This window comes from Pteropus alecto, unplaced genomic scaffold, assembly GCF_000325575.1.
Source record: "Pteropus alecto unplaced genomic scaffold, ASM32557v1 scaffold156, whole genome shotgun sequence".
Lineage (NCBI taxonomy): Eukaryota > Metazoa > Chordata > Mammalia > Chiroptera > Pteropodidae > Pteropus > Pteropus alecto.
The window spans coordinates 2,152,887-2,176,529 of NW_006437746.1; the positions used below are offsets into that span (position 1 = coordinate 2,152,887).

Consider the following 23,643-nt stretch of genomic DNA (forward strand, 5'->3'; position numbering starts at 1 on the left):
TTTCCTTTGCTACATATATTGGTTCGAGTCTGGGCATGTGACCTAGGTTGACCCAGAGTGGAGCTCAGAACTTTTAAAAATAGTTTCATATAGAACTACCTTCTCTTTACTCTTGGATTTAAATTGAGAAACAGAGCCATGGCCACCACTAGCCTATATAGTGCAAATTTGAAAGAAGGAACCCCTGTGAACAGATAGGCAAATTCTGAACTACCTCATTTGGACAGATAAATTAGAAAAAAGTGCTCAATTTGGGTGGAGTGATTGACATAGGCACTCCTCTGGGCAGATTCAGCCCTATAGGTTTGGATTTGGAATCTGAGCTAAGAAAAGGTGGCCCTTCCTATGGGCAGAGGCAGCTTTGCACCAGGATGCATAGTTTGTAAAGCGTAACAGCCTAGGTTTCAGCCTCTACTTTCTTTCTGGAAAAACTGCACAACTGTATGTGGAAGCCCTGCATATGGCCCCAGAAACAGCCTTGTTGACATCATGAGAGCAAGAAGGAAAAGAGTAGAGTCAAGAGAATTGGAGCTGTAACACTGACAGCATGAACTCAAAGACTGAACTACCTACAGTTTTCAATTCAATGAACCAATAAATTCTCTTTATGCCCGTAATTCAGACTTTCTATTGTAAGTAAAAGCATCCAATGTGATGCAGTCAACTAGGGTTTCCAGGTCCCCAATATGCTAAAAAGACTGGTCTATTAAGTCAGAACAGCCCCTTGCCCCCATGAGCATTTTTTCTTATGTTCCTTTCAGGGGTGGGCTTAGAGGCCCATGAAAAGAGAAATTTCTCCAACAAGCAGAATCTGGGGCAGTCACTTTGCCTTACCAAGAACTCAATCCACTGCCAGGATAGTGATTCAATGAAATGCATTGCTCTATCCCTGTTGAATAATATATATTATTATTTAGGATCAGGGACTACTAATACTGCTTTCTCTTTTCTAAATGGGAGATTTTATTTTGGTTATTCAATTTCATCCTTACACTTCTGATGTGTTGGGGGAGGGGAAGGGTGTGGATAAATGTATTATTATTTCACAGGTTGGAGGATCATGGGAATATCGTTGAGACTTAAACTAGATAAATGGCTATCACTCATCTTGTTCATAGAGCCAGGTGCAAGGCTATGACTTGAAGTTGTCTTTCCGGAAGAGAGATGTGTGTCCTGCGGTACAGTATGTTAGGTAGTAGATACTACTGGATTGTATATATTGTAAGAAAGATTTGTAGGTTGCTGGATATCAAAGGAGTAGATTCTCGTGGATACCTGTGCTTATCTGTCTACTCTTTCTCCTGCTACTGCATCTCTTCCCTGTGGAAGAACCAGTTCTTCAACTCTCCAAACACATGACTCTAGTGATGCAGGACAATTAATTATAGTACCCCAATCTTCTGACCACAGAGGTTAGCATATGACCCAGGTGAGGCTAATCATTCCTGGTCCCATAGCCTGAAAGAATGGTCCAGGGATGGGCACATGTCCAAGCCAGGCCAATCAGAATTTTCTGTGGTACTTTGCCAGGTAGAGCTGTCAGGGAAAATCTTTTGTACGTCAGGCCACATTACTCAAAGGATGGAGGTCCAGAGTGGTCTGAGTCTTGCTCTTGGTCATATGGAGAAAGCGTCTGCACAAGGAGAGAATCCAAAAAGGAGAGATCAAGATATTTTGGCAAGAAGCATCTTAAAGCAAATGGATGCATAAGAATTTGTAAAATGTGTAAAAATGTATTTAAATATGTGTGCCCTGAAAGCTTAATATATATACCTTATGTTTCTAGGTTATTACATGATTACAACTAAACATTCAAATTCAATAATATTAAAATTGCATTAACTTTATGCTAGGGACAGTGATGTTTTGCTGAAACTAAATTGCTGTTCTAAAATGACTATTATACTACCCACTATGAGGTAGATTCTGATTTTGTCTTGGCAAACCTACCCAACTATGTATCTTGTGATGACTTGTTTTCTTCAAGGAGGGAGTGAGATCCTAACCCCTGCTCTCCCATATTTAAAGGTCTTTTGGGAGTGATCAGAGGAGCTCCTATAAATGTCTCGGGTTATGCAACCACCGAGAACTTGAGATAAATGACCTTGAAAAGATGTGACCTGGGTTCCACACAAGGGCCTCATGGATTCTGATGAAGTGTTGGCCTCAGTAGGATATGGCCGAGGGATGGATGTTTCCTCTGGACCCAGCTTTCTTGATAGTGTGGTTGTTTTGCGGAATGGCTGAACATAAATGTGAGATAAAAAGAGGTGTAAATTTTGAGCCTCGTGTGGGGCATCTCAGTGGCCTGGATAGGAACTAGATAAATGAAGACATCCGGCAGTGGTGGACGAGTGAATTTCGCTGAACTGGTCAGGACAGTCTAACACAGGTATGCAGGACTGTGTGGCAGGCTTCTAGGTGAGGCCTGGCCTCATTTCGTCCTGCTCCTGATCCTCCCTCATTCATGGTGGCTCTCCCTGTTAAGGACCAAAAAGCACGGCCTTTTTGACATCTCGAGTCTTCTGGGTATGGAAAAAGATCGCTGCTTTATTCCTCGACTTTCATTCACTCAGCAAACGTTTCGGAGACTCTTCTGTCCTGAGGTCCCCACCCTGTCCAGTCCAGCCCTTCAGCCCTGCTCTGATCTAACGCCGAGCTCCAGATTGCTCTTCCAGGCCCCGCAGGGAGGGACTCACTGGCAAGTGGGAAATCCACATCGCAGGGGCTGGACCTGTCTGGGCGGGAAGCAGGCTCCAGCTTCCAAGGCGGAAGGACGACCTATGCTCATTGGTTCGGCTGGGCCCTGTCCCTTCACCCAAAGTCCAATGGAGTGAATGGTGCGCTTCTGGCTCCGGCCTTAGACTCCGTCCCCTTTCGGGGAGGCCAGGTGGACGGGCAGAGCCCGGGACCCACGACTCGGAACCGGGAGGCTGGGAGGAAGAATGAAACTTATTTCGCGCGCGGTCCCTCTTCCTCAGGCTTGTCTCGCGGGAACTAAAAGGAGGAACCACAGAGATGTGCGGTCCTCCAAGATTACTAGAGGGAATTTCAGGGAAGGTCTAGGTTGGCCGTTCGATGTGTTGAAGAACTTCCGGCGCAGCCATTGTTATCTTCTAACGTCCGAGAGTTCGGTTTGTGGGGATCGGTGAGTGGTCGGTAAAACCTCTGCTCGCTGCGAAGCCGCAGCGGCCGCTCAGAGCCCACGGTGAGCGGGTCTGGCTTGGTCTGAGACGACGGGAAGGAGCCTCGGGGAGACGAGCGTGGCTCCCATGGCCGCAGCGGTCCTCACGCCAACCTCCGCGCTCGACTCGGTTGTGTCGACAGGGGGCGCCGGAGGGCCCGGGACGTTGGCTTTAGGCTCTTGCCCCTGGTTTCTCGTCCCCAGGACAGCCCCCGGCCTATTCAGATTGGGTAGTGACACAAAATCGAATGCTGACAACGAGGTCCTCAAAAAGTTTTAACGGCGCTCCAGGACACGCTGTCAACAGAGATCACGCCCCGTGGCCGCGCCAGTCCGTTCTTGCCCTGGCTGCGGAGACCCCAGCTGGACCCCTCGGCCTGTATATGATTTAACGCTTTTTCTCCCTTTTCAGGTGGTCCCAGGAAATCGGTTGATGATCACTTTATTTATTCGCTTGGCCTGGTGTAAGCCCGGTCTGGAAGCTTATTACTGACCCTAGAGCAGTCAAAGTTTTGAGAATACTGAAATGGTGGTTTTTTTTTTTTCCATCTCCAAGATGGAGGCTACTTAGCGTGTAAATTTGGAGAATGTGGAGCCCTGGATTTGCATTGGCCCATATGAATGTTTAAAAAACTCACGACAAGTCATATCTATCAAGCGCCTAATCTGTGTCCGATGTTTAGCGTATAATTTCCTATGTACAGTATTAGAAATATAGGAAGATTTTTTGACAAGGTCTCTTCACATCCTTTATTTCTAATTACATTCTCTTAACTGGTACTCGTTGTCATAACCTAATTGTTAAGGTTTGTGCTCAGATTAAATTTTTGGTCTCTGCTATTGGCGAAGTGTGTTGGGTTGTGATTTGTTCACCACTGGGCCTTTATTTACACTTCAGGTCTATAGCTGTGGTTTTCCCCATAGGAAAGTAGGAAGGAGTGTTATATAGAGTGGCCTTTGCAGCTGTTTGTTGTACTTCCAGGTGATTTACTTTTCACAAATTGTCAACTGTACAGATCAGACCTTTTTGCTTAAGTCTTTTTGTTTAATCTGTCAATTTTATTAAGAATCCACTGTAAAAGACATTTATCACAAAGATAGAACAGTATGATGACTTAAAAGAATTAGAGTACACGACTGTTTACTCAGTATGAGTCACTGCTTTTTTATCCTAGGACAGAAACTGTCCATGAGTTTAGCAGTATGCCTGTTATCTCACCACTGTGAGATGAGTATTGTCACTGATACAGGGCAATAACTGATGAATAGTAGTAGTTCAGGTAGCCTCAAAACAGGATGGGTCAGATGTTGGGTGCAGGAGTTATGGTCAGTAGAGTTATTGTTACTAATACTTCTTACTTTACCTTCAGCTCCTGAGACTTACCTTTCTCCAAGACTGGAATAAAAGAGGTCAGATGATGACAGCATTGTCTTTAACAGCAAGGCCCCAGGTGAGCTGGATTTCCTCTGCCTATGCACATAGTCATGTGTGTGTATGTGTGTGTGTGTGTATATATATATATATACATTACATATATATATTATATATATGTATTATATATATAATATATATTATATATACATATATATACACACACACATATATATATGTATGTGTATATATACCGCATTTTCTTTTATTATATATTATATATATTATATATATACACAAAAGGCATATTTAAGAATATATATACACACATTTATATGCATGTATACTTTTATATATGCCTATGTAAATATACATCTATAAATTTTATGCATATGTAAGTATATACATGTGTATATAAATATGTGATTTTATATATGCATGTATAAAATACGTAAATTTACTTTCTCATTGAGATTTAACTTACAATACAAATCTGAACTGTATAGCTTACTTTTGAGAAATCTCTACACCTGTATGACTGTCATTCATGTTAAGACATAGAACATTATCGGTACCTCAGCAGGCTCCCTCATGCACCATCCCAAGCAGTCCACCCCAAAGTTGGCCATTATTCTGACCCTCATCACTATTTATTAATTTTATTTGTTCTTGAACTTCATATAAAGGGAATCGTTCAATGTGTACCATTTTGTATCTGCCTACTTTTGTTCAACATCATGCTTATGAACTTTACTCGTGTCGTTGCACTTAGTAGTTCTTTTTTTTAATTGCTGAATGTTTTTCCATTACATGATTATGCTACATTTTATTTATTCATTTTTTTATAGATGGACATTTTGATCATTTTCATTTCTTGATTACGATGAAAAAGAATGCAGTGAACATTCTTAAACATGCCTTTTGGTGGACATATGCACTCATTTCTCTTGGGTGTATCTTTAGGAGTCAAATTGCTAGGGCATAGGGTATATACATTTGGTTAGTTTTAGTAGCTGCTGCCCAGCAATTTTCTGAAATGGTTGTTCCAATTTTTACTTTTATCGGCAGTATATGAGAGTTCCAGTTGCTCCACATCCTTGCTAACTCTTGTCATTCTTTCTTAATATCTCATTGAGGCCTTTAAATTTCCTTTTCCCCAATAGGCAGTGATGCGAAGCACTATTTCATGTGTTTTGGCTACATGGATCTCCTCTTATGTGAAGTCCCTGTTCAGATTTTTTCCCCTTTTTTTCATTACATTGCATGTCATTTTTTTCCTCCAAGTTTTTAGTTCTTTATTATGGATGTGATTTCTTCGTCAGTTATACGTATTATGAAATATCCTCTCCCGGTCTGTGGCTCGCTTTTTCACTCTCTTAGTGGTGTCCTTTAATTAACAGACTTTCCTCTAGCCTATCCCAAGAATTATTTCTCTGTGCCTCTCTAACCTCACTGCCTCCGCATGTGAGTAGGGAGTCACTGACAGATCTGGGAGCTTTGTGCCTGGAGTAGTTGGCAAAGAGAGGAGAATGAGGGAATAACTGGGATGAAAGTAGAATAAAGAAATGACAGTAAAATGAGCAGCCCAAATAATCACCCAACTATGTTATAAAATGGGGAGGGCTTAGAGATAAGGTGTGAGCCATATCCAATTATGTTAGTTCTCCTTTTATATATGTACTTTCATGCCCAGGACCAAGCCCCGCTCCTATGTAGTAGTCTCTTTGGAGGTCACATATGTTCAGAGCTCATAGTGGAGATGTGTTTGGTTCCAACTGGGAAAGTATGCTGAACCCTGGCTGGCTGTCTGCCTTTAGTTTGCGTCCTCCTCCACACCTTCCAAGTTTCACACAACTCAGGCACATGAGGATCCCAATACTAAATACATATCATTGTAGGTGCCCTTCCCAGGCTTCTAGTGGACAGTTTTGACCATCACTAAAGTCTTCAAGCTGAGAGACCAAGACCTTTTCGTTTCAGGAATCTTTGACTTTTGAGGACGTGGCTGTGTACTTCACTGAGGAGGAATGGGCCAGCCTGGTACCTGCTCAGAGGGCCTTGTACAGGGATGTGATGCTGGAGAACTATGGGGCTTTGGCCTTCCTAGGTAAGGCCTCTGTCACTGGTCTCTGCCTGGGCCCTCAGAAGTTCAAGGGCTCTCTTATAATTATTAGCTGACCCCAAATGGTAGTGTCAAGAGTTGCCAGGTACAGAGAGCTCTGGAGTCTGTTTGACCTACAAGAAGGCTTTCCTTCTTTTCCATCATAAAAGCTACCCTCCCTCCCTACCTGCCTCAGAGGTGATTCTCTGGGTACAGCAGGACCTGAGCTATATTTTGGTACCCTCATCCTAGCATTAAACCTCCAGATTATCTCGAGAGGACTCAACCCCTTAGGTTTCCTGTGGGGATTGCTCCTAGGAGCCATGTGTCTGTTTTCCCACAGTGGGCATTTTCTGTCCTCTAACAAAGAAGGTAAGAAATTTTGTTTTCCTTTAAATAGAAATTTGCATCTCAAGGTGTTTCAGGCTCCTTTGGGAGCACTATCCCGAGGTTCCTTCCCAGGACCCCTCCCTGTACCTCTTTAGGGTACCTCTAGCTCAGTTCACCCGGGAATTACTCTCCTCACCTCTGGCTCTTCTTGCAGCTACGGGCTGAGATTGACCTCTGTTGTGTCTTCTTCCCCTCAAGCAGCACCATCTACTACCAAACCAGCTCTGATCTATCAGCTGGAACAAGAGAAAGAGCTGTGTTTCTCTGAGTCACAGGAAGCCCTGAGCGGGAGAGCAAGCCTTGCAGGTGAGTTAAGCAAGGGATACCCTTTCCAGCTCTGTCTTTTTCTTTGTGTTTATTTCATCAGAATTAAAGATACGCATTCTCTGTGCCCAGCATCATGGAGTACATTGGGCTCCTTGATCACACTCTGACTGGTCTGTTATTCATTGTTTCTCGTCCCTTTAAACTGTAATATACAACATCCTCCAGTATTTTACAAACTGGGCTGCTTTTATCCCTGGGGACGTGTGGAAACATTTTTCTAAATATTTTACTGGTTATGTGTGATCACCTTTTTCCAGTTTTCCCCAGTTTTACAGAATTGATAAATTCACTACAGTATTATTATCTTGTCCACTAACCAACAGAACAAATAGAAAGATTTATTTTTGCTTTTCATGATAATTAATATATTGAAATTTTTAAATCTTTTTTTTATATTGAAATACTTTAAGGTAGATTACAAATATTATGATTTTTCTTCCCTTTAGGATACATGTCAAAAATAAGAAGATGTACCTACTTAGCTAAAATAATATCACATGCAATAAAATTAAAAATTCTGCAAAATCATCACTTATGGGAAGACAGGACAAAGGCTTAATTCTTTAATTACCAGTTTTCAAAGTAAGAAGTTGATGTAAGAGAGCCTTCTTAAATGATGTGAAATGTGTATTTTGTTTTTCTTTAGACACATGGATGTCCACACATTTAATGTTTTACAATTCATTAAAATTATTCATATTGGTATATGACTCTCATGTCCTTTTTTAAAACTGCTTTATTGAGGTGTAAATCACAAACTATACAATCACCTATTTAAAGTGTACAGTTCAGCGGTATTTAGTATATTCAGAGTTGTGTAAGTATTATCTCATTTACTTTTAGAACATTTTTGTCACCCAAAGAAGGAAACCTGGTGTCCATTAGCAGTCACTCTCCATCTCTCTTCCCCCAACACTCAGTTTTAGGTAGCCACTTACTTACTTCCTGTAGTTTCTATAGATTTATCTATCGTGGATATTTGGTATTAACAGAATCATTGGTATATGGTCATTTGCAATTGGCTGTCACGTAACATGTTTTCAAGGTTCTTTCGTTTTGTAACATGTACCAGTACTCCATTGCTTTTTATGTGTGAGTACTATCTATCAGATGGATAGTACCATGTTTTGCTTATCTATTCATCAGTTGATAGACATTTGGATTATTTCTACCAGTGTGCTATTTTTAAGCCACTAAATTTGTGAGAATTTGTTATGGCAGTGATATTAAACTATTATAGTTGTCTCTTTAAAAGTTTAGGTAATGTTATATAGAAATACAAGTGATATTTTTATTTTGAGTTTATAACCATCCATCTCTTAAACTACTAATTCTAATAATTTATATGTCAGTTACTGTAGACTTAAATCATCTACAAATAATCACAGTTTTATTTGTCTTTCTAATCTTCATACTTTTAATTTATTTTTATTGTCTTATTACACTTGCTAGAACCTCTCATACACTGTTGAATAGCAGTGATGGTATTCATTCCTAGTCTTAATAATTTCATCACTAGGTATGATCTTCACTCTAAATTTTTATAGCCTTTATAAGGTGAAGGGAGATCCGTTTTTTCCTAATTTAGTAAATTTTTCTCCTTAATTTATAATTAGGAAATAGAAGAAGGTTGAATTTTATCAAATGCTATTTTAAGTCTGTTGAGATGATCATATGATTTTTCTCCTTAATCTGTTAATGTGGCCAATTACATTGCCAGGGAGAAAGAAAAGAGGCTGTTGTTTTGACAATGTTTTCAAATATGCCCTGTTGCCAAGAAAGACATTCCTTTTTGGGGGAGAGTTTTGAGGGCTTATTCCTTTCACTTCCTGCCATGCCTCCAAATGCCACCCTTATGTAGGTGGTGGGCCTTTCTTGTCCTTCAAACCCAACAGAAAGTGTAGCTTCCTGTTTGGTGAAGTCCAGAGATGACCCTGATCCAACTCAACCTCATGCGCATCATTCTGTTCCCTTTGACTAGAATGCCGCCCCTTTCCCCATTGCCCCCTTGGAGAACTCCTCATCCTAAACACTCAGCTGGCTTGGAAGTTCTGGAAGCCTTAGCTCACCTATTCAGGTGTAGCTTCCTGTTCGGTGAAGTCCAGAGATGACCCTGATCCAACTCAACCTCATGCACATCATTCTGTTCCCTTTGACAAGAATGCTGCCCCTTTCCCCATTGCCCCCTTGGAGAACTCCTCATCCTAAACACTCAGCTGGCTTGGAAGTTCTGGAAGCCTTAGCTCACCTATTCAGGCAGGTTTAATTCTTCCTTCTCTCGGTGTCAAGAGCAACCTGCTTGTTCCTTTCTGATAGCTCTATTCATATTACTTATGGGCAGAAGACTGTGTTCTAGTCATCTTCGTCACCCTAGCCCCTTACACAGATCTTGGCTCATAGGAGATACTTAATGTTGAATCTAGAAGTGAGTCAGTGAAATGATTTCTGCAATCGGTAGATACAGTATATATTGGACAGTTCAATGACTAACATTAGTTCACTCATCAAATATTAAGTTCATTCTCTGTGCCAGGCATCAGGATAGGTGCCAAGATTCTATCTGTGAATAAGTTAGTCATAGCATCCATCGTCCTGTGCTCAGGAAAACCCTTAAAAAGATAAGCAGTGATATATAGTAGAAAGCAAGGACTCCAGCAAGAAATAGTTTCATGAATCTCATCCACCCACACTGTAACGGTCAGCTGGCAGTAAATGGGAGTGGAGTGAGACTTGCTCAGGTTAAGGTCTATAAAATGCCTTGACGAGAGATTGCTGAACTAGAGCCTGTTAGGAAGTTAGGAGGCTCTCAAGGCATAGTGGGCTCATAGCCACAGATCTTCCTGGTGAGGAACAGATGGTGGGATCAGCTGTACTCGTTGCCTTGAATTTGTCTTAGCTCTGTCTCCACCCTTGTGAAGCTAGGGCATTATACAGTAGCTAGGAAAAGCCCAAGGCTGACTCAAGGCAGAGAACAGCTTCCATGTGGAATGTTGGCCACACGGTGGTGCTATTCACTTCTTCAGATCCTCACTATTTAAAAAGTGTCAAATCCTGCCCGCCATTCTTGAAGCAGTGCATTTCCTCCTTTGTATTCTTTCCGAGGAAATCACTGTCCATGACTGGTGAGAGCCATTTGGGATACCCATTATCTGAATTCTCAGAGTTTGTCTTCAGTATAGTTGGCTAAACAGGGACTCCTGACCTTGAGAAGAAGCAGTTGGCATTAGGAAGCATGTTGAGCTGATGCAGCCCTTCCTTCATTCTCTAGATTGCTGCTTGGGTACAGGAACAAGGTAAGAGAATTATCACGGCTTTATCGATGGCTGTAAGAGCAAAGCCTTGGTAAGGGTAGAAGAGGAGACAGCTGTCACTCGATGAGCACCTATTAAGTGTTAAGCTCCTTAGTTCATTGTCTACTTAAAATTCTCTAATAACCTTCACGAAGCAGGCATTATTCCTGTGTTATAGATGAGGACACTGAGGCTGGATGGTACATTATTTGTCCAAGGTTAAATAGCCAAAACTAGTGAAATTCAGTTTTTCAATAATAGCATTTATGAAACAAATACAGAATAATATATTAATTTAAATGAACATCTATTGTCATATTTTTATGTTGAAGTAACAACACACGTATAATAATTTGTTATATATTATTATGGGAATTTTGGGGTATGATATGGCTTTTTTGGTGCCTGGATCGGCTCTCTAAGAGCATGTCCTACCTGTATCACTGAACTTTTGCCCCAATAATGCTGTGTAACAAACCTCTTAGACTTGGTGGCTTCCAGCCACAACGTTTATTCTCATGCCTGTGGGTTGGCTGGGCTTGGCTCCAAGCAGTGGGTTGGGGTAGGTCTGTCCTACGTGTCTCATTCCAGGACTCTGACTGGAGGACAGTGGCTACCCAGGGCTTATTCTTTATGTGATGACCTGCCAGAACAAAACCAAACAAGACTGCTCTGGCTTTATTTGCTCACATGCTGGTGGACAAAAGGAGTCCATGGCAAGCCCAACAGCAGAGGAGCAAAGATACATGCTCTGTTCACAGCAGGGGAGTATTTGCTGAACAAAAGTGACCTCTGCCCCCTTTAAGAGCTTTTTGTGGGCCCTACCCATTGACTTCCATTAACTCTTTATTGGTTGTCCCTTTTTGCAAGTGAGGTTGTCAAATAGATAATTTTTTGGCTGAGTACACTGCTGCCCCCTAAAATAGAGGGATTCAGTGAGTGAAGAAAAAGAGAAATGTAAACTGGATGTTAGCATTCTCTGCTGCAAAGAAAGTTTCTCTCCATTCATGGATTCAGGAAACGTTTTTGACAGTTTTCCATGAAACAAGCTCTGTTCTGGGTGTTGGAATTTATACAAACCTGTTACATGGTTTCGGGAGCCCGAGGAGGTGGACTGAACAGCGATGATGGTTCTTGTTTGTTGGTTGAGGAATCTGAAGCCAGTGAAGGAGAAGTTGCTTTACTGAGTATCCTGCCTTGTGAGCAGCAGATTCGGCATTGAGCCCAGGCTTCTGTCTTATTCCTTTATTCAAAAGCATTTGCTAAGTAGCTACTTGGTGCTGGGCAAATGGAGACAGAAGGCTCCTTCCCCCTAGGGAGTTCAAGGTCCATAAGAGAGATTAACAAAATAACATGTACAATGTTGTAACTTCAGGGAATGTGCTGTGCTGGGTTTTCAGGATAGAGAGGATGTGGAGGTGGAAGTATTCAGGTTAGAAATAAGTATGTCAAGAAAAAGCTTTGAGATGGAGGGAACTGCACTTAAAGTTTAGAAATGTGTAAGAGGCCTGAAGAGGTCATCAGAGGTCAATCCTTGGAGGACCTTGAAAGCCATGCTGAGGAATTTGCATTTAATCTTGAGAGTTATGGGAACAGGCCAGGGGCAGGTCCATGGTTACATTTTGGTAGTAACGTGCAGGATGGATTGGATGGAGAGAAAGTAGAGTCTGGAAGCTAATTTAGGGGTCCCTCTAACAGTACTGTGAGTGGACAGAAGTTTGAGCCAAAGAAGTGGCAGTGAGACTGGATAGAAGTAGAGATTCCAAAATCATTTAGAATGGCTATTCGGACATGAGAGCCAAGGAAGAGGAATTGCTTAGCTCAGCAGTGCTCAACCCTGGCTGTGCTTTAGAATGAACTACGGTGCTTAAAAAATGTACCGATTCTCAAGCCTTGGAAACTTTGGTTCAGTAAGTCTGGGTTGGAGTCAGACATGGAAGCGTGTTAAATAGTGGGCCAGTGGGCAGCTGTCTAGGATACCAATTTATAAGACACCCTAAAATGTTATTAGAGCAGATTGGAAATCTGAATCCTTAGAAATGCTGAATGAAGGTAAAGGTAGATTCACTCCTAATGATGTAGGAAGCGCCCTCTGGTGGACATGAAATGTTCCTCACTAGCACCAACCTCTCAGTGGAACAGTTAGTTACCTACTCACAGGATCCACTGTGTAGCCAAAGGCCCTACCAGCAACCCAGGAGCAACAGCCTCCAGATAGCCAAATTCTGCAAGTAAGTAATGCATGAAGTGCTGCTTCCAAGAAAGGGGGGATTTATTGGCTATCTAAATTAAAAATCCTTTAGGATAGCTTTTAAGAAGTCGTCTAGTTAGAAGAAAAACCACAAGATTAAAACTGAAGCAGGCTGAAGTGTGTAGTTTTAAATAACAGTGGTCAGGGAAGGCTTCACTGAGGAGGTGACACTTGCACCAAGACCTAAAGGAGACGAGGGAGCAAACCATGAGGGAATTTGGGCATTCAAGTCAGAGGGAGGAGTAAGCACAAAGGTCCTGAGGTGGGGTAGCGCCCGGAGCGTGCAAGACGCTGCAAGGAGGAGAGTGTGACCTGGAGCACGGTGAGTGAGGGTGCGGGTGGTGACAGAGAAGCAGTGAGGACCGTGAGTGTGGAAGGGCTTGTAGGCTCCTGTACGACGTGGGATGTTACTCAGATGGAGACGTGGAATCTCTGTGAGGCTTTGAGCAGAGGAATAGCAAAATCCGAGATATATTTCTCAGGAATTCTTCTCAAAAGTCATTTTATTCTTGTGATTAGGATGGACTAAGTTATACGACAGTCACAAGTAATTCTCAAATCTTAATGCCTTAACATGTAGATTTTCTCATTTACATATCTAATAAGGGCTCGTGGGGCTTTGCTCATCACAGTCTCCCAGAGACCCAGGCTGATAGAGGCTCCATCCCAACACGTGCTTTTCAGTGCTGTGTAGGAGAAGGAACGTGGCCAGTCAAGCACTGGCTTTTCTGGCTTTTCCCCAGAAGTGATATCACTTCTACCTCCATCTTATTGGTCAAAGCTAGTAGCAGGACCACACCTAACTTCAAGTGGGGTGGAGACTACATCCTAACCATTATCTGAAAGACGGCGAGCCAGATGTTGGTGAAAAGCTCTCATGACTACCATGATTCAGCTTCTTGGAAGCAGCCTTACAAAATCTCCATTTCAGCAGAGGGCTCTGCCTGGCTAGGCGCTCCATTGTGAGTGAGTGAGTGAGTGAGTGAGTGAGAGTGTGTGTGTTTGTGTGGTGGAGATGGGTGGAGTTTAAGGGAGGTCCTGTTTTCCTAGGAAAATAGTTAGACCCAAAGGTATAAATCTCCACCTCTTGCAAAACCAAGTTTAGCTCAAAACTTTAAAAAGATACTTTTTTCACTCTTATTAAGTGTTTAAGGCCCATAGGGCTGAGTCTGATTCAGGGCTCAGCTTCAAGGCAGCCTATTGTCGGCACTGCCAGCAGCTCTACAGGAAAGCCCAGTGTGCGGAGCAGAAGGTAGAAGGCCTTTCAAAATCCTTTTGTTTTGGTTGTTGTCTGTTTTATACAGATAAATAATAAGGTGGTGTACTTAAGTAGCTTGTAAATGTAAAATATATATATTCGAAGATATATTTAAAAACTTACTGCTGCTTATATGAATAGTCAGAAAAGTTTGGAACCTGCTGGTGTAGATTATGAGTCCTTTGAGGTTAGAGATAGTATGCGTTAATTTTTGTTTTACCTGGCTTTTTATTGAAGTTTAACATACAGATGGTGCACATATCATAAGCATTACAGCTTGATACGTTTTCATCTAATTGGTACTGACATCAGAAGTAGCCAGATGGAGAAACAGAACACTAGCAGCACCACACAAGCCCCCTCATATCTCCTTCCCAGCCATGACCTTTCCCCTGGGCAGCCACTCACCTGACTTCTAAGAGCAGAAGGAGCATTCCCTGTTTGTGTACTTCACATAAGAAGAATCATACGTAGGCCTATTTTTGTGGCTTCTTTCCCTCCACAGAACGACTGAGTGTAGTTGTAGTTCATGAATTCCCGTTGCTGTAAAACACTTCATTGTGTGAATGCATCACTATTGACATTGTTTCTACTATTGATTTTTGTGTTGTGTGCAGTTTGGACCACTGCAAATAATGCTGCTGTGAGCATGGCTTTTGGTGCACATGTGTTGGGTCCAGGTCTAAGGGTAGGTTTGCTGGGTAACTGAGCACATGGATGTTTAGCTTAGTAGAAAACCAGGAGAGTTTTCTAACATGATCATAGGTCTTACTTGTTCTTCACATTCAGCCCAACTCAGGCCGTGTGCCAAATGTTCCCTGGACAAACGCATGGGGAGTGAGGAAGCAGGGGGACAGGGAATGAGAAAACACATGACAAAAGCTGTCAGCCTTGTAGACGTGTTCAGTCACAGTCGCAGGCACAGCTCGGTGGAGGAGGATGTTATCACGGAGGTAAATTGTCACATCTAAAATAATGCGGATAGAGTGGTCTGAATGACAGGATTCCGGGGCTGGGAGGAATCAGTGTCAACCAGGACTTAGTAAAGAAAGGGAGGTTGATTTCATAGGCCGGATCCTGAAGGGCAGGCGGAGTCACTGCAGATCTGGGGTGCGTTCTTAGCTCGGTGGGTCCGGAACTCGGTGTTACGTGCTTCCTCAGCTGTGGTCGTTCCCGGAGCACTGACCGCTCACCTGCAGTCTGGGCTACTGAAGTGGCAGGTGTTCACTGACGGTGGGTTCCCACACTCACTGTCTGGGCGCCCCCTTAGCTGGGCAGAGTATCAGGTCTACACACGGTGCTGAGCTTGGGTGTCTGGCTTCAGAAAGTAGAGTTTTGACTCTGTTCTTATGTGACACTTCATGTGACTGGGCCAGGTCCTGGAGCAGCTTTTCCCAAGTGTGTCCCACGAGTCTCCAGGGCTGGTTTCTCTGAAAAAGAGCTCTGCATCCAGTAAACCGGGGGAAAACTGGATCCCTTCCTTTTAAATTATTTTTATCTACAACAGATGTATTCTGCAGGTCACCACAGTGCCATTTGAAAACATTGAAGAACTTTTCTCTGTTTACCTCTGTAGTACTGTTTTTCAACTGTACTCAGCGGATATTAGTGAAGTAAAGTTAGCGATTTGAGACCACCATTAAAAACAATTAAAATGGAATAGAGTAGAAAAAAATCAGAGTGTACCATATGCAATAATATTTTATGAAACGTTTTAGTTACATTTATACATACGTTTTGTGTAAAGGGTCACAACATGGAATGTACGTACGTCTTATGTGGGTTGCAGTCAAAAAGGGAGACTGAAAAGACCACATCGTCTCCCCCAACATCTGGACAAAGCACTGAAAAGTTTGTGCTGTCGCACTGCCTCTTCCTTCATGCTCCCCATCCAGTGCTCCCCATCCAGTGCTCCCCATCCAGTGCTCGGATTCCCACCCTCTGCCGCCCCCTGTGCATGGACAAGCTGCAGTTTTCAGCACTTCATCCTACCTCCCGGTCCTTATCAATTTCTTCTTCCTCTCACGCTCCAGCAAATAGGTTTTGGTTTGCTAAATTACTTATTGACTATCCACCCTCACCAGAGTCACTTCAACTCCCCAATCCTCAGTTTCCTCATTTGTAAAATGGCGATAATAAATTTCCTTAGGATGTTTGTGATGGTGACATGAAATAACTTACAGAAAGCATATGGAACATAATAAGGACTGCAGAACACTTCCCCTTGGGTCTGTTTTCTCCCCATCCCCCACACACAATCTAAGGAGACTCTCTAGGCCTTTGCTCCACTTAAGAAGCACTGTTATCAGTGACAGTCTCAAAGTGTTCTGCAGCAGGGGACGCCGCAGAAGATGTCAGTTTCTGTCCATCTAATAATGATTCTTGTTAGTTTCAATCTTGGAGGGTAATATTTCAGCCCCGCTTCCAGATTCCCTTGGGGTGCCCTACTGCTGACTCTGCCTACAGGCTCTTAAGAATCTTGAGATTCAAATGTTGGGCTATGTAGGGACACGGGTCTCAAAGAGGTCCAGGCAGTGGCTGAAGGTCACCCGTTAACAGAGGGGCCAGCTCCCAATTCCAAGGCTGTGGATTCCATTCCCAGTGCTCTCTCCTACCAGGAGCATGCAGACCCATGGGTCCTGGGAGACTGCCACAGCCCACCTGTCGGTGACTGGGGACACGAGGCACTGTGTATCCACAGCGGAGGGGTCGCTATCAGTCACTCCAGCTACTTAAACACTGATTAGTTCTAAAGCAGAAAAACTTCCTGTGGTCAACAAATTTTCCTTCCAAACTACCCTTGGGGACCGAGCCCTAAGGAGGCTATGAGATGCCAGTAAAAAAGACTTGTCTTTCTGAGAGTTTGCGGGGAAGGAGGATATAGCTTTGGAGATTCTCAGCAGGCCCCTCTGAATTGCCTCGGGCTCGCAGAGCGCCGCCACGCCTTGGAGGTGGGATCTGGTCAGCACGCCCAGCCCCTGCGCTGCGCCCCTACCTCCTGCCTCGGCTCATCAGCCCGCCGCGTGCGGTGCGTTTCCTCCCTAGCACCTGGACCACTGTTTCAGGCGGCGGCTGCTGCCCTGGCGAGCACGGGGCAGGGGCTTTTATTGTGAAAGGAGCTCCTCCCTCCTGCGCTTTCGGGGAAGTGAAGAGGCTGGGCCCGGACCAACGGCAGGGACTTTGCAAACTCTGCAAACGTCCCTAGCTAATCTTGGAGGCTCCTGGCTGCGGGAGGGCTCCCGCAGACTCACAGACCCCTCGCGCCTTCGCCCAGACATCCTCTAACAGCGCCACCCGCAGAGCATCCCCGCGCGAAACGCGCGCCCAGGAGTTGTCGCGGGGCCACTTGGCCCCTGGAAGGCTGTGGACCTTCGGTCCGGGAAACCCGCATCCAGGAAAGCCTGGCGACCTACTGCGCCAGGGACGGCCTGGGGGCGCCAGAGGAGCGGGTCCGGCTACCGCGGAGGACATGGTAGGAATCGCGGGAGGAGAAGCGCGGCGGAAGGGTGGGTGGGCTCCAGACAGGTGGCCGTGGGCAGCGCGTACCCACTGTGGGCACGCGGAGCCCGGATGGCCTCCGGGACCGGAATCGTTTCCCCGAAAGTTGCATGGGAGCGGTGGCGGCTTTCATTTCGGCACCTAGGACGGGGACAGTCAGCTTTGGGCTTCCCATAGTGGGGAGGGCCATAATTAGGGGGCTTTCAGTACGGACTCGCACACCCTGGCTGAACCGTACCCCACTCGCAATGCTGCGCAAACTTCATCCAGTCCACAGGGCAGAGAGAATTCTGTGGGGGCACCCAAGGCGGCCTCTGATGGGTGAGGCGCCTTCGAAGTCAGTAATCCACTGAAAAATGCATGTGAATGTTATATTATCTTCTATAACTTAGTCGAATTTGAATATTAAAAAGTAATGCCTTACATTTATTACCATAGAATTAAGTTAGCTCTGGTAAGGTCCAGTGCCTGGCTCCCTGTACCCTACCTTCCTCCACCTCTCAGGACCACAGGGCAAGTGTGGGAGCCCTGGTCAGTCCGGGATGTCATTCATGGAGCTGGGGACCTTGTGAAAGTCGCTCGATAGAGCTCACAGACACCAACAAGCAGGAAAGGTGGACCCACTGAGGACGTGACCAGGCAGCTGAGCTACAGTCCACGGGTAGCCAGCCTTAGGGAAAGGGCTGCCCCTGTGGCTGGCTGCTGATTAGATTTGTTCCGGGCAGAAGCTACCTGCAGCCCCCACCCACCTGCTCCTGCAGTGCCCTGCCCTGCGGGGTGTCAGCCACGGGATGAGTTTGAGTTCTGAAAGAACCCACAGGGCTCTCCTGTTTGCTTCTGTGGCACATTCCCCAAAACTCACAGAGGGCCAAACGGAGCTCACCAGAGGTAGTTCTCAGGGGGTGCAGCGGTAGGCCTGGGGTTTGGAAGCGTTTAGAGATCCCCATAAGGTGGAGGGTCTCTGGGAGAACAGCCCGCTATGTGCAAGGGTGTGCTGGCAGTGTCCAGACCAGAGGCTGAGGGCTGGTCAACAGGACCTGGGGGCCCAGGGAAGGTACCTGTGAGGCTCTGTGTGTGCCATGTGCGCGCGTGCGTGTGTGTGTGTGTGTGTGTGTGTGTGTTTCACTTTCTCTTGCATACCACCCTCTCCCTAATCCCTGTAGGTTTTCTTCTCAAAGCTGCTAAAGAGAAAGAAATAATGGAATCTAAAGGTTGAAGAAGAGGTGTAATCAAAGATACAGGATGTGAAACTGGAAAGTGTAGAGATTTTTTACTACAAAATTCCCTGTTCAGGGGCGAGTGTGTTGCCGGAAGCGGGGGAGGCAAGGCCATCATCGGGGGACCATTCCTGGTGTGCGGGAGTCTCTCTGGCCCCCCGGGCGGGAGGTGGAGCACAGGGAGAGGAGAAGGCACTTGTCTTCTGTTCTGGCAGTCTCAGGGCACGTGGATGTGTTCGCTTTGCTGCCAGTGTGGGCTTCCTGTCCCCGTGAGCCAGCAGTCTCCTGGCTTCTCACCCTCCGTTCTGGAGACTTGAGTCAAGATTGCACTATGTCAGGGACCACTTGCCAGAGATAAGAGCCCAGTGAGTAACCTCGGGCAGCAGAATAGCCTTGGAGATCTCAAGTTTTCCTTTGCTTCTCCCTGTGAATAAAGGATCCTGTGATCCAGAGGCCTGCGGGCCCACGGGGCAACCTGGGCCTGGCTGGAACCAGCAAAGGAAGGAAAGGCAGGGGGCCAGGAATTCTTTGGGAGAACTTCAGTTTCCCCCTCTGTAAAACAAGAGATTGGACTAGAAACCCATCGAGGCTCCATTTAGCTCCAAAAATGGATGATGTGTGAATAGTTTTGAGGTTGGACTCCAACCCTGGTGTTGACCTCTTAGTACGGACAACTTAGAAGTGGTTCTCAGACCTGGCTCTGCCTGCTCCCCAGACCAAACCCAGGTGGGACCCAGACAAAGGGATTTTTTTTTTAAGGCTCCCTGGGTGATCCCAGCATGTAGTCAGGACTGAGAACAATGGGCTACACGGCCGAGGGAAGGTTGGGGCTCAAATCTATACTTCCCCAGGTATCCCTGCAGCTGCCACTCCTTGATCACGAGTCCTAAAGTAGGAGGTTTTGGTGAAATTCATCTGGGAAATGATACGTGTTGCATGCCCCTCTTGGGGAATCCTTCCATAGAGAAATCTCTCTTAACTCATTAAAACTGAGATGTGAATACAGGATACGGAAGCCTTTATCCAGTAATTCCTTAACACCATCATATACCGATCCAAGGTACATAAGATGGGCAAGACCCGGTTAGAAACATAAAGCTAAAAGTCTGGAGTCTTTAAATGTCAGTTTTTGAAAGAGTAAGCACTGAATCGCAAGACCTATGCAGGCATTTTCGATCATCCTGAAGGGGTGTGCGTCTCTGCCAGGGCTTGCTGTATATATTTCTAAAGCTAAGATTGAGACCCTTGCTACCTTTCCTTATAATAATGGGGGGAGACTTGATGTGTGCCAAAGACTCTGAACTCGGATGAAAAATACTGATAGAAGTTAAGACCATTACTGTCAAATTGTTTTAAAAAGTTTTATTCCTGATTCTTGGAGGGTAACTATGTATATGGCAGCCATCTGCCAACTCCCACAGGTATCCATGGTTATGGTTGTGATGTATTTCCTACTCTGTGAGTATTATTTTAAAGAGTTGAAATTATACTGAACATTCAGTTTTACAACCCGATTTGTTTTACTTCACTCTTTCTCAAAGCACATTTCTATGCCTGCATTTCTAAACAAATCTTCATAGCCATACTTTTAATGCTCAGTACCAAGATTTTGGTAATCATCTTCCTGCTTGTGGACTTTAGCTCATTTCCACTTTGGGACTGTTTTCAGTGGCATGTGGCCAGCTTCTGATTGCCCACGGAAATGGGGGCGCGAATGCTGGCTAAGTGGAAATCAGACAAGCCTGCGTGAACAAATTGCTTCAGCCTCTTCATCAGAGATTGTACTGCAGTCACCCTCGAGGGCCCAGAGTGTGGCTGTGGGAGGCGTTTCCTCTTGTCTGTCTTCACTCTGCGGTGTGGGCATGTCATTGGCCAGGCACGTGGGGGAAAGGGAGTCCCAGGAGAGCCACGAAGGGGTCAGTTCGCCTCCGAAGAACCAAGAGCTAAAATCCCCGGAGGTGAAGCTCAGAGGAGAGTCTCCAGAGAAGGAATGTGACCTCAGAGTCACTCAGAGCTGGCCTCGAGCCTAGGTCTCCTAGTTCTGATCCCCTCCCTGCCAGCATGCAGGTCCCATCACAGACACAGTGGCCTTTTGATATACTTGAGGCGTTCGGTGCGGCTTGGAGTGGTGGACAAAAGGCACAGGGTTTGATCCGGCTCCTCATCTGCAAAATGGAGCATTAATAACGGTTGTAAGAGGAGCAAATGGAATCACGGAGGCGAACACACTTGGTGTCTCAGAATGGAGGTTTTACAGAGGACCCACAAAAATGAGGTGTTTTTTGTGTGTGTGTCAAGACGTCAAGCAAACAGTAAGGGAGTCACCGATGCATCTCGTTCACTATCGGTCCGGTGGGTGCTTTGGGACCCTTTTCTAAGTGTGGATCCGGTGTAGATAGATTCTCTTCTAAAATAGTTTTCTCGCTCCTTTAAACCTCTCGCCTCACCAGGCAGGAATTACTCAGTCTGCGGGAGATTTTGGCCCAGTCTTTGTTCCCCAGACCTTCTTGCTGGATCAGAAGGCGGGCCCCACTCAGCCTCAGGCCCTGAGGTCTAACGCTGGGGTGCCCCAGCATGTCACCCTGCCAAGTCCCTTGGGAAGTGAAACTGGTTTTGGATTCAGACCTGGGAAGCTAAGCATCCAGCCCCTGGAGCCCGTGGGGAATTTGATACCTTCCCTCTGTGGTCACGGCCCCCACCTGCAGCTCCTGCTGCGTGCATGAGCCAGGCTGTGCACCTAGCCGGCTGGGAGCAGAGGGTTTTAAACAATCCACCGGCCCCAACCAGACCAAGCGGGAGTCAGTCCAGAAACTGGATTGGAAGTGTGTGTGGGGCGGGGAGGTAGGGGGATCGGCCTCACAAAGAAATGAGTTTCTTAGCTGTTTCAGGGGCCAGTGAGAGACAGTGCTTCAGATGGGCCTCAGAGATGCTGGCACCCCCTCGGAAGAGGGCTGAGAGGCCCACCCCCGTCTCCTCCCAAAGCACCCACTTAGAAACAGAATGCATCAGGTTTCCTTGAGGCTCTCGGGTACCATGAGCCACCTGGGCCATCTTTGCTTGGTCGGCTTTTTAATGTGGCTGCTACAGTGTTTCCATCTGGAGCGTCTGGGGTATAATCCTTGTGTTGTCTGGGTGTGTCTACATGGGCCTGCGACTCAAGGGCCACCTGGCCTGACAGTGGGGATGGAGCAGTGGTTTGTGGATGACCCCTAGGCCTCCCTTCTCTATGTGGACAGCCTGTCCCCTCCACAAACACAGACACATATTTTTGGAAGTGGCTCGGAGCCTGGCCATATTCCCGAGGGTCTGACCTGGTGGCTCCAGAACTGCTCGCTGAGAGTGAGCTGGAAGGTGCTTTAAGGTAGTGGCTGGTGAATTCAAGGTAAAAGGTGTGAGAGTCAAAGGGAGGGAGAGGTGGATGTGGAGGACGAGGAAGCAGCGGGGACCTCATGCCCGGCTCCAGGCTGCGACTGGTTCTGGATGAACACGTGACTTCTTTGGGCAGAGCCTGAGTCTTATTCCCAGTGGCTTTGGAATTCTTGAGTGGCACCTCCAGAAGGCCACATGAGGGGAATTCACAATCTATGTAAAACAATGTATTAGTGCTCCCTCTCTCTCCCTGCTGCCTTGACATCCATCCATCCATCCATCCATCCATCCATCCATCCATTTGTTCATGCATCCACCCATTCATCCATTCATTCATAATTTACCTGCTTTAAGCTAGACATTGTTCCAGGGCAGAAGATACCACAGTAAATAACACAGACCTGCCCCCTGGATCATGTAGTCTGGTGACGCTGCTTGTGTGTGCCTGTGTGTGTGCACCGTGTGGGTGCGCGTGTGGGACAGAGCAGGTAGTAGTTTCAGGGGAAAGGGAAGCACAAAGACACATTTCTTTCCTATGAGCTCCATGCTCTGATGAGGATGCAGAGAAGAGTCCTCCTCTGGCCGAGGACCGAGCAGGCTTGGGGAGGCTCCAGGACAGGGAGCGTCTAAGGATAGCTTGGATTTACCAAGCGAAGAAAGAGAAGCCACTTCATATCTACTGGAAGAGCTAAAAGCCAAAACACCCTGACAATAGAAAGTGCTGGCCAGGATGACTGGAAGGCTCAGTGGAAATGCACGATGATGCAGCCACACTGGAAAGCGGTTTGTCAGTTTCCTCTGAAGTTAAATACACACTTACCAGTACCCAGAAACCTACGTACTTACCCAAGAGGAAGGAAAATATACATCTATACAAAATCCTGGACCCGAATGTTCATAGTAGCTTTATTTGTAAATAAATAAATTGCCCCAAACTGGAAACAACCCAAATGTCCCTCAACTGCAGGATAAACTGTAGGATAAACACTCTGCGACCCGTCTTTACCACAGACTCGGCAATAAAGAGAAAAAGGACAGTGCCTGTGACAACACGGGACGCTCAGGCCTTCTGCTGAGTGGAAGAGCTCGCCCTCGAGGGTTCTGAGTGGAAGAGCTCGCTCTCGAGGGTTCTGAGAGGAAGAGCTCGCTCTCGAGGGTTCTGTACGATGCGATTCTTTTTACATGATGTTCTGATTCTTTTTATATGACACGGTGAAGCTGTGGGAACGGAGGACAGGTAACGGTAGCCAGGGGTTCGGGATAGAAAAGCTGGGAGTACGAAGGGACAGCACGGGGCGGGTTTTCAGGACGCTGGAACTGTTACATGCTGCTTCGCGTGGTGGTTACATGAATCTGTACCTGTGTTAAGACACAAAGAACTGTACA

The 23,643-nt window shown here is 45.7% G+C and overlaps 2 protein-coding genes and 1 long non-coding RNA gene across 4 annotated transcripts in view; 2 read left to right on the top strand and 1 right to left on the bottom strand.

Annotated features, from left to right (window-relative positions):
- Nucleotides 1–939: 939 nt before the first annotated feature.
- Nucleotides 940–2,769, bottom strand: LOC112482052. The gene is made up of 2 exons (XR_003047173.1): nucleotides 1,951–2,769; nucleotides 940–1,633 (listed from the first exon to the last, which is right to left on the bottom strand). It is a non-coding gene; the product is annotated as an uncharacterized LOC112482052 (long non-coding RNA).
- Nucleotides 2,770–2,996: 227 nt separating this feature from the next.
- On the top strand, nucleotides 2,997–8,079 carry KRBOX1 (KRAB box domain containing 1). 2 transcript variants are annotated; one of them, XM_006914829.3, is made up of 5 exons: nucleotides 2,997–3,148; nucleotides 4,555–4,635; nucleotides 6,537–6,663; nucleotides 7,246–7,353; nucleotides 7,821–8,079. In XM_006914829.3, exons 2-5 carry the CDS (start codon nucleotides 4,600–4,602, stop codon nucleotides 7,931–7,933), a joined length of 384 nt encoding a protein of 127 aa, XP_006914891.1. In that variant the 5' UTR covers nucleotides 2,997–3,148; nucleotides 4,555–4,599; the 3' UTR covers nucleotides 7,934–8,079. The 2 variants fall into 2 exon arrangements, with proteins under 2 accessions (XP_006914891.1, XP_006914892.1); XM_006914830.3 differs by having other exon boundaries at nucleotides 3,086–3,208.
- Nucleotides 8,080–17,349: 9,270 nt separating this feature from the next.
- FAM198A (family with sequence similarity 198 member A) overlaps nucleotides 17,350–23,643 on the top strand; it is a 44,334-nt gene continuing 38,040 nt past the window's right edge. The window contains exon 1 of the mRNA XM_006914831.3: nucleotides 17,350–17,645. Within this exon, the coding sequence (XP_006914893.1) occupies nucleotides 17,643–17,645 (3 nt within the window). The 5' untranslated portion in view covers nucleotides 17,350–17,642. The remainder of the gene's footprint in view (nucleotides 17,646–23,643) is intronic.

Coding starts and splice junctions, on each gene's coding strand:
- KRBOX1 (XM_006914829.3), top strand. CDS start 4,600: ATGATGACAGCATTGTCTTTAACAGCAAGGCCCCAG. Junction 6,664..7,245: donor TGGGGCTTTGGCCTTCCTAG/GTAAGGCCTCTG, acceptor CTTCCCCTCAAG/CAGCACCATCTACTACCAAA. Junction 7,354..7,820: donor CGGGAGAGCAAGCCTTGCAG/GTGAGTTAAGCA, acceptor TCTTCCCTTTAG/GATACATGTCAAAAATAAGA.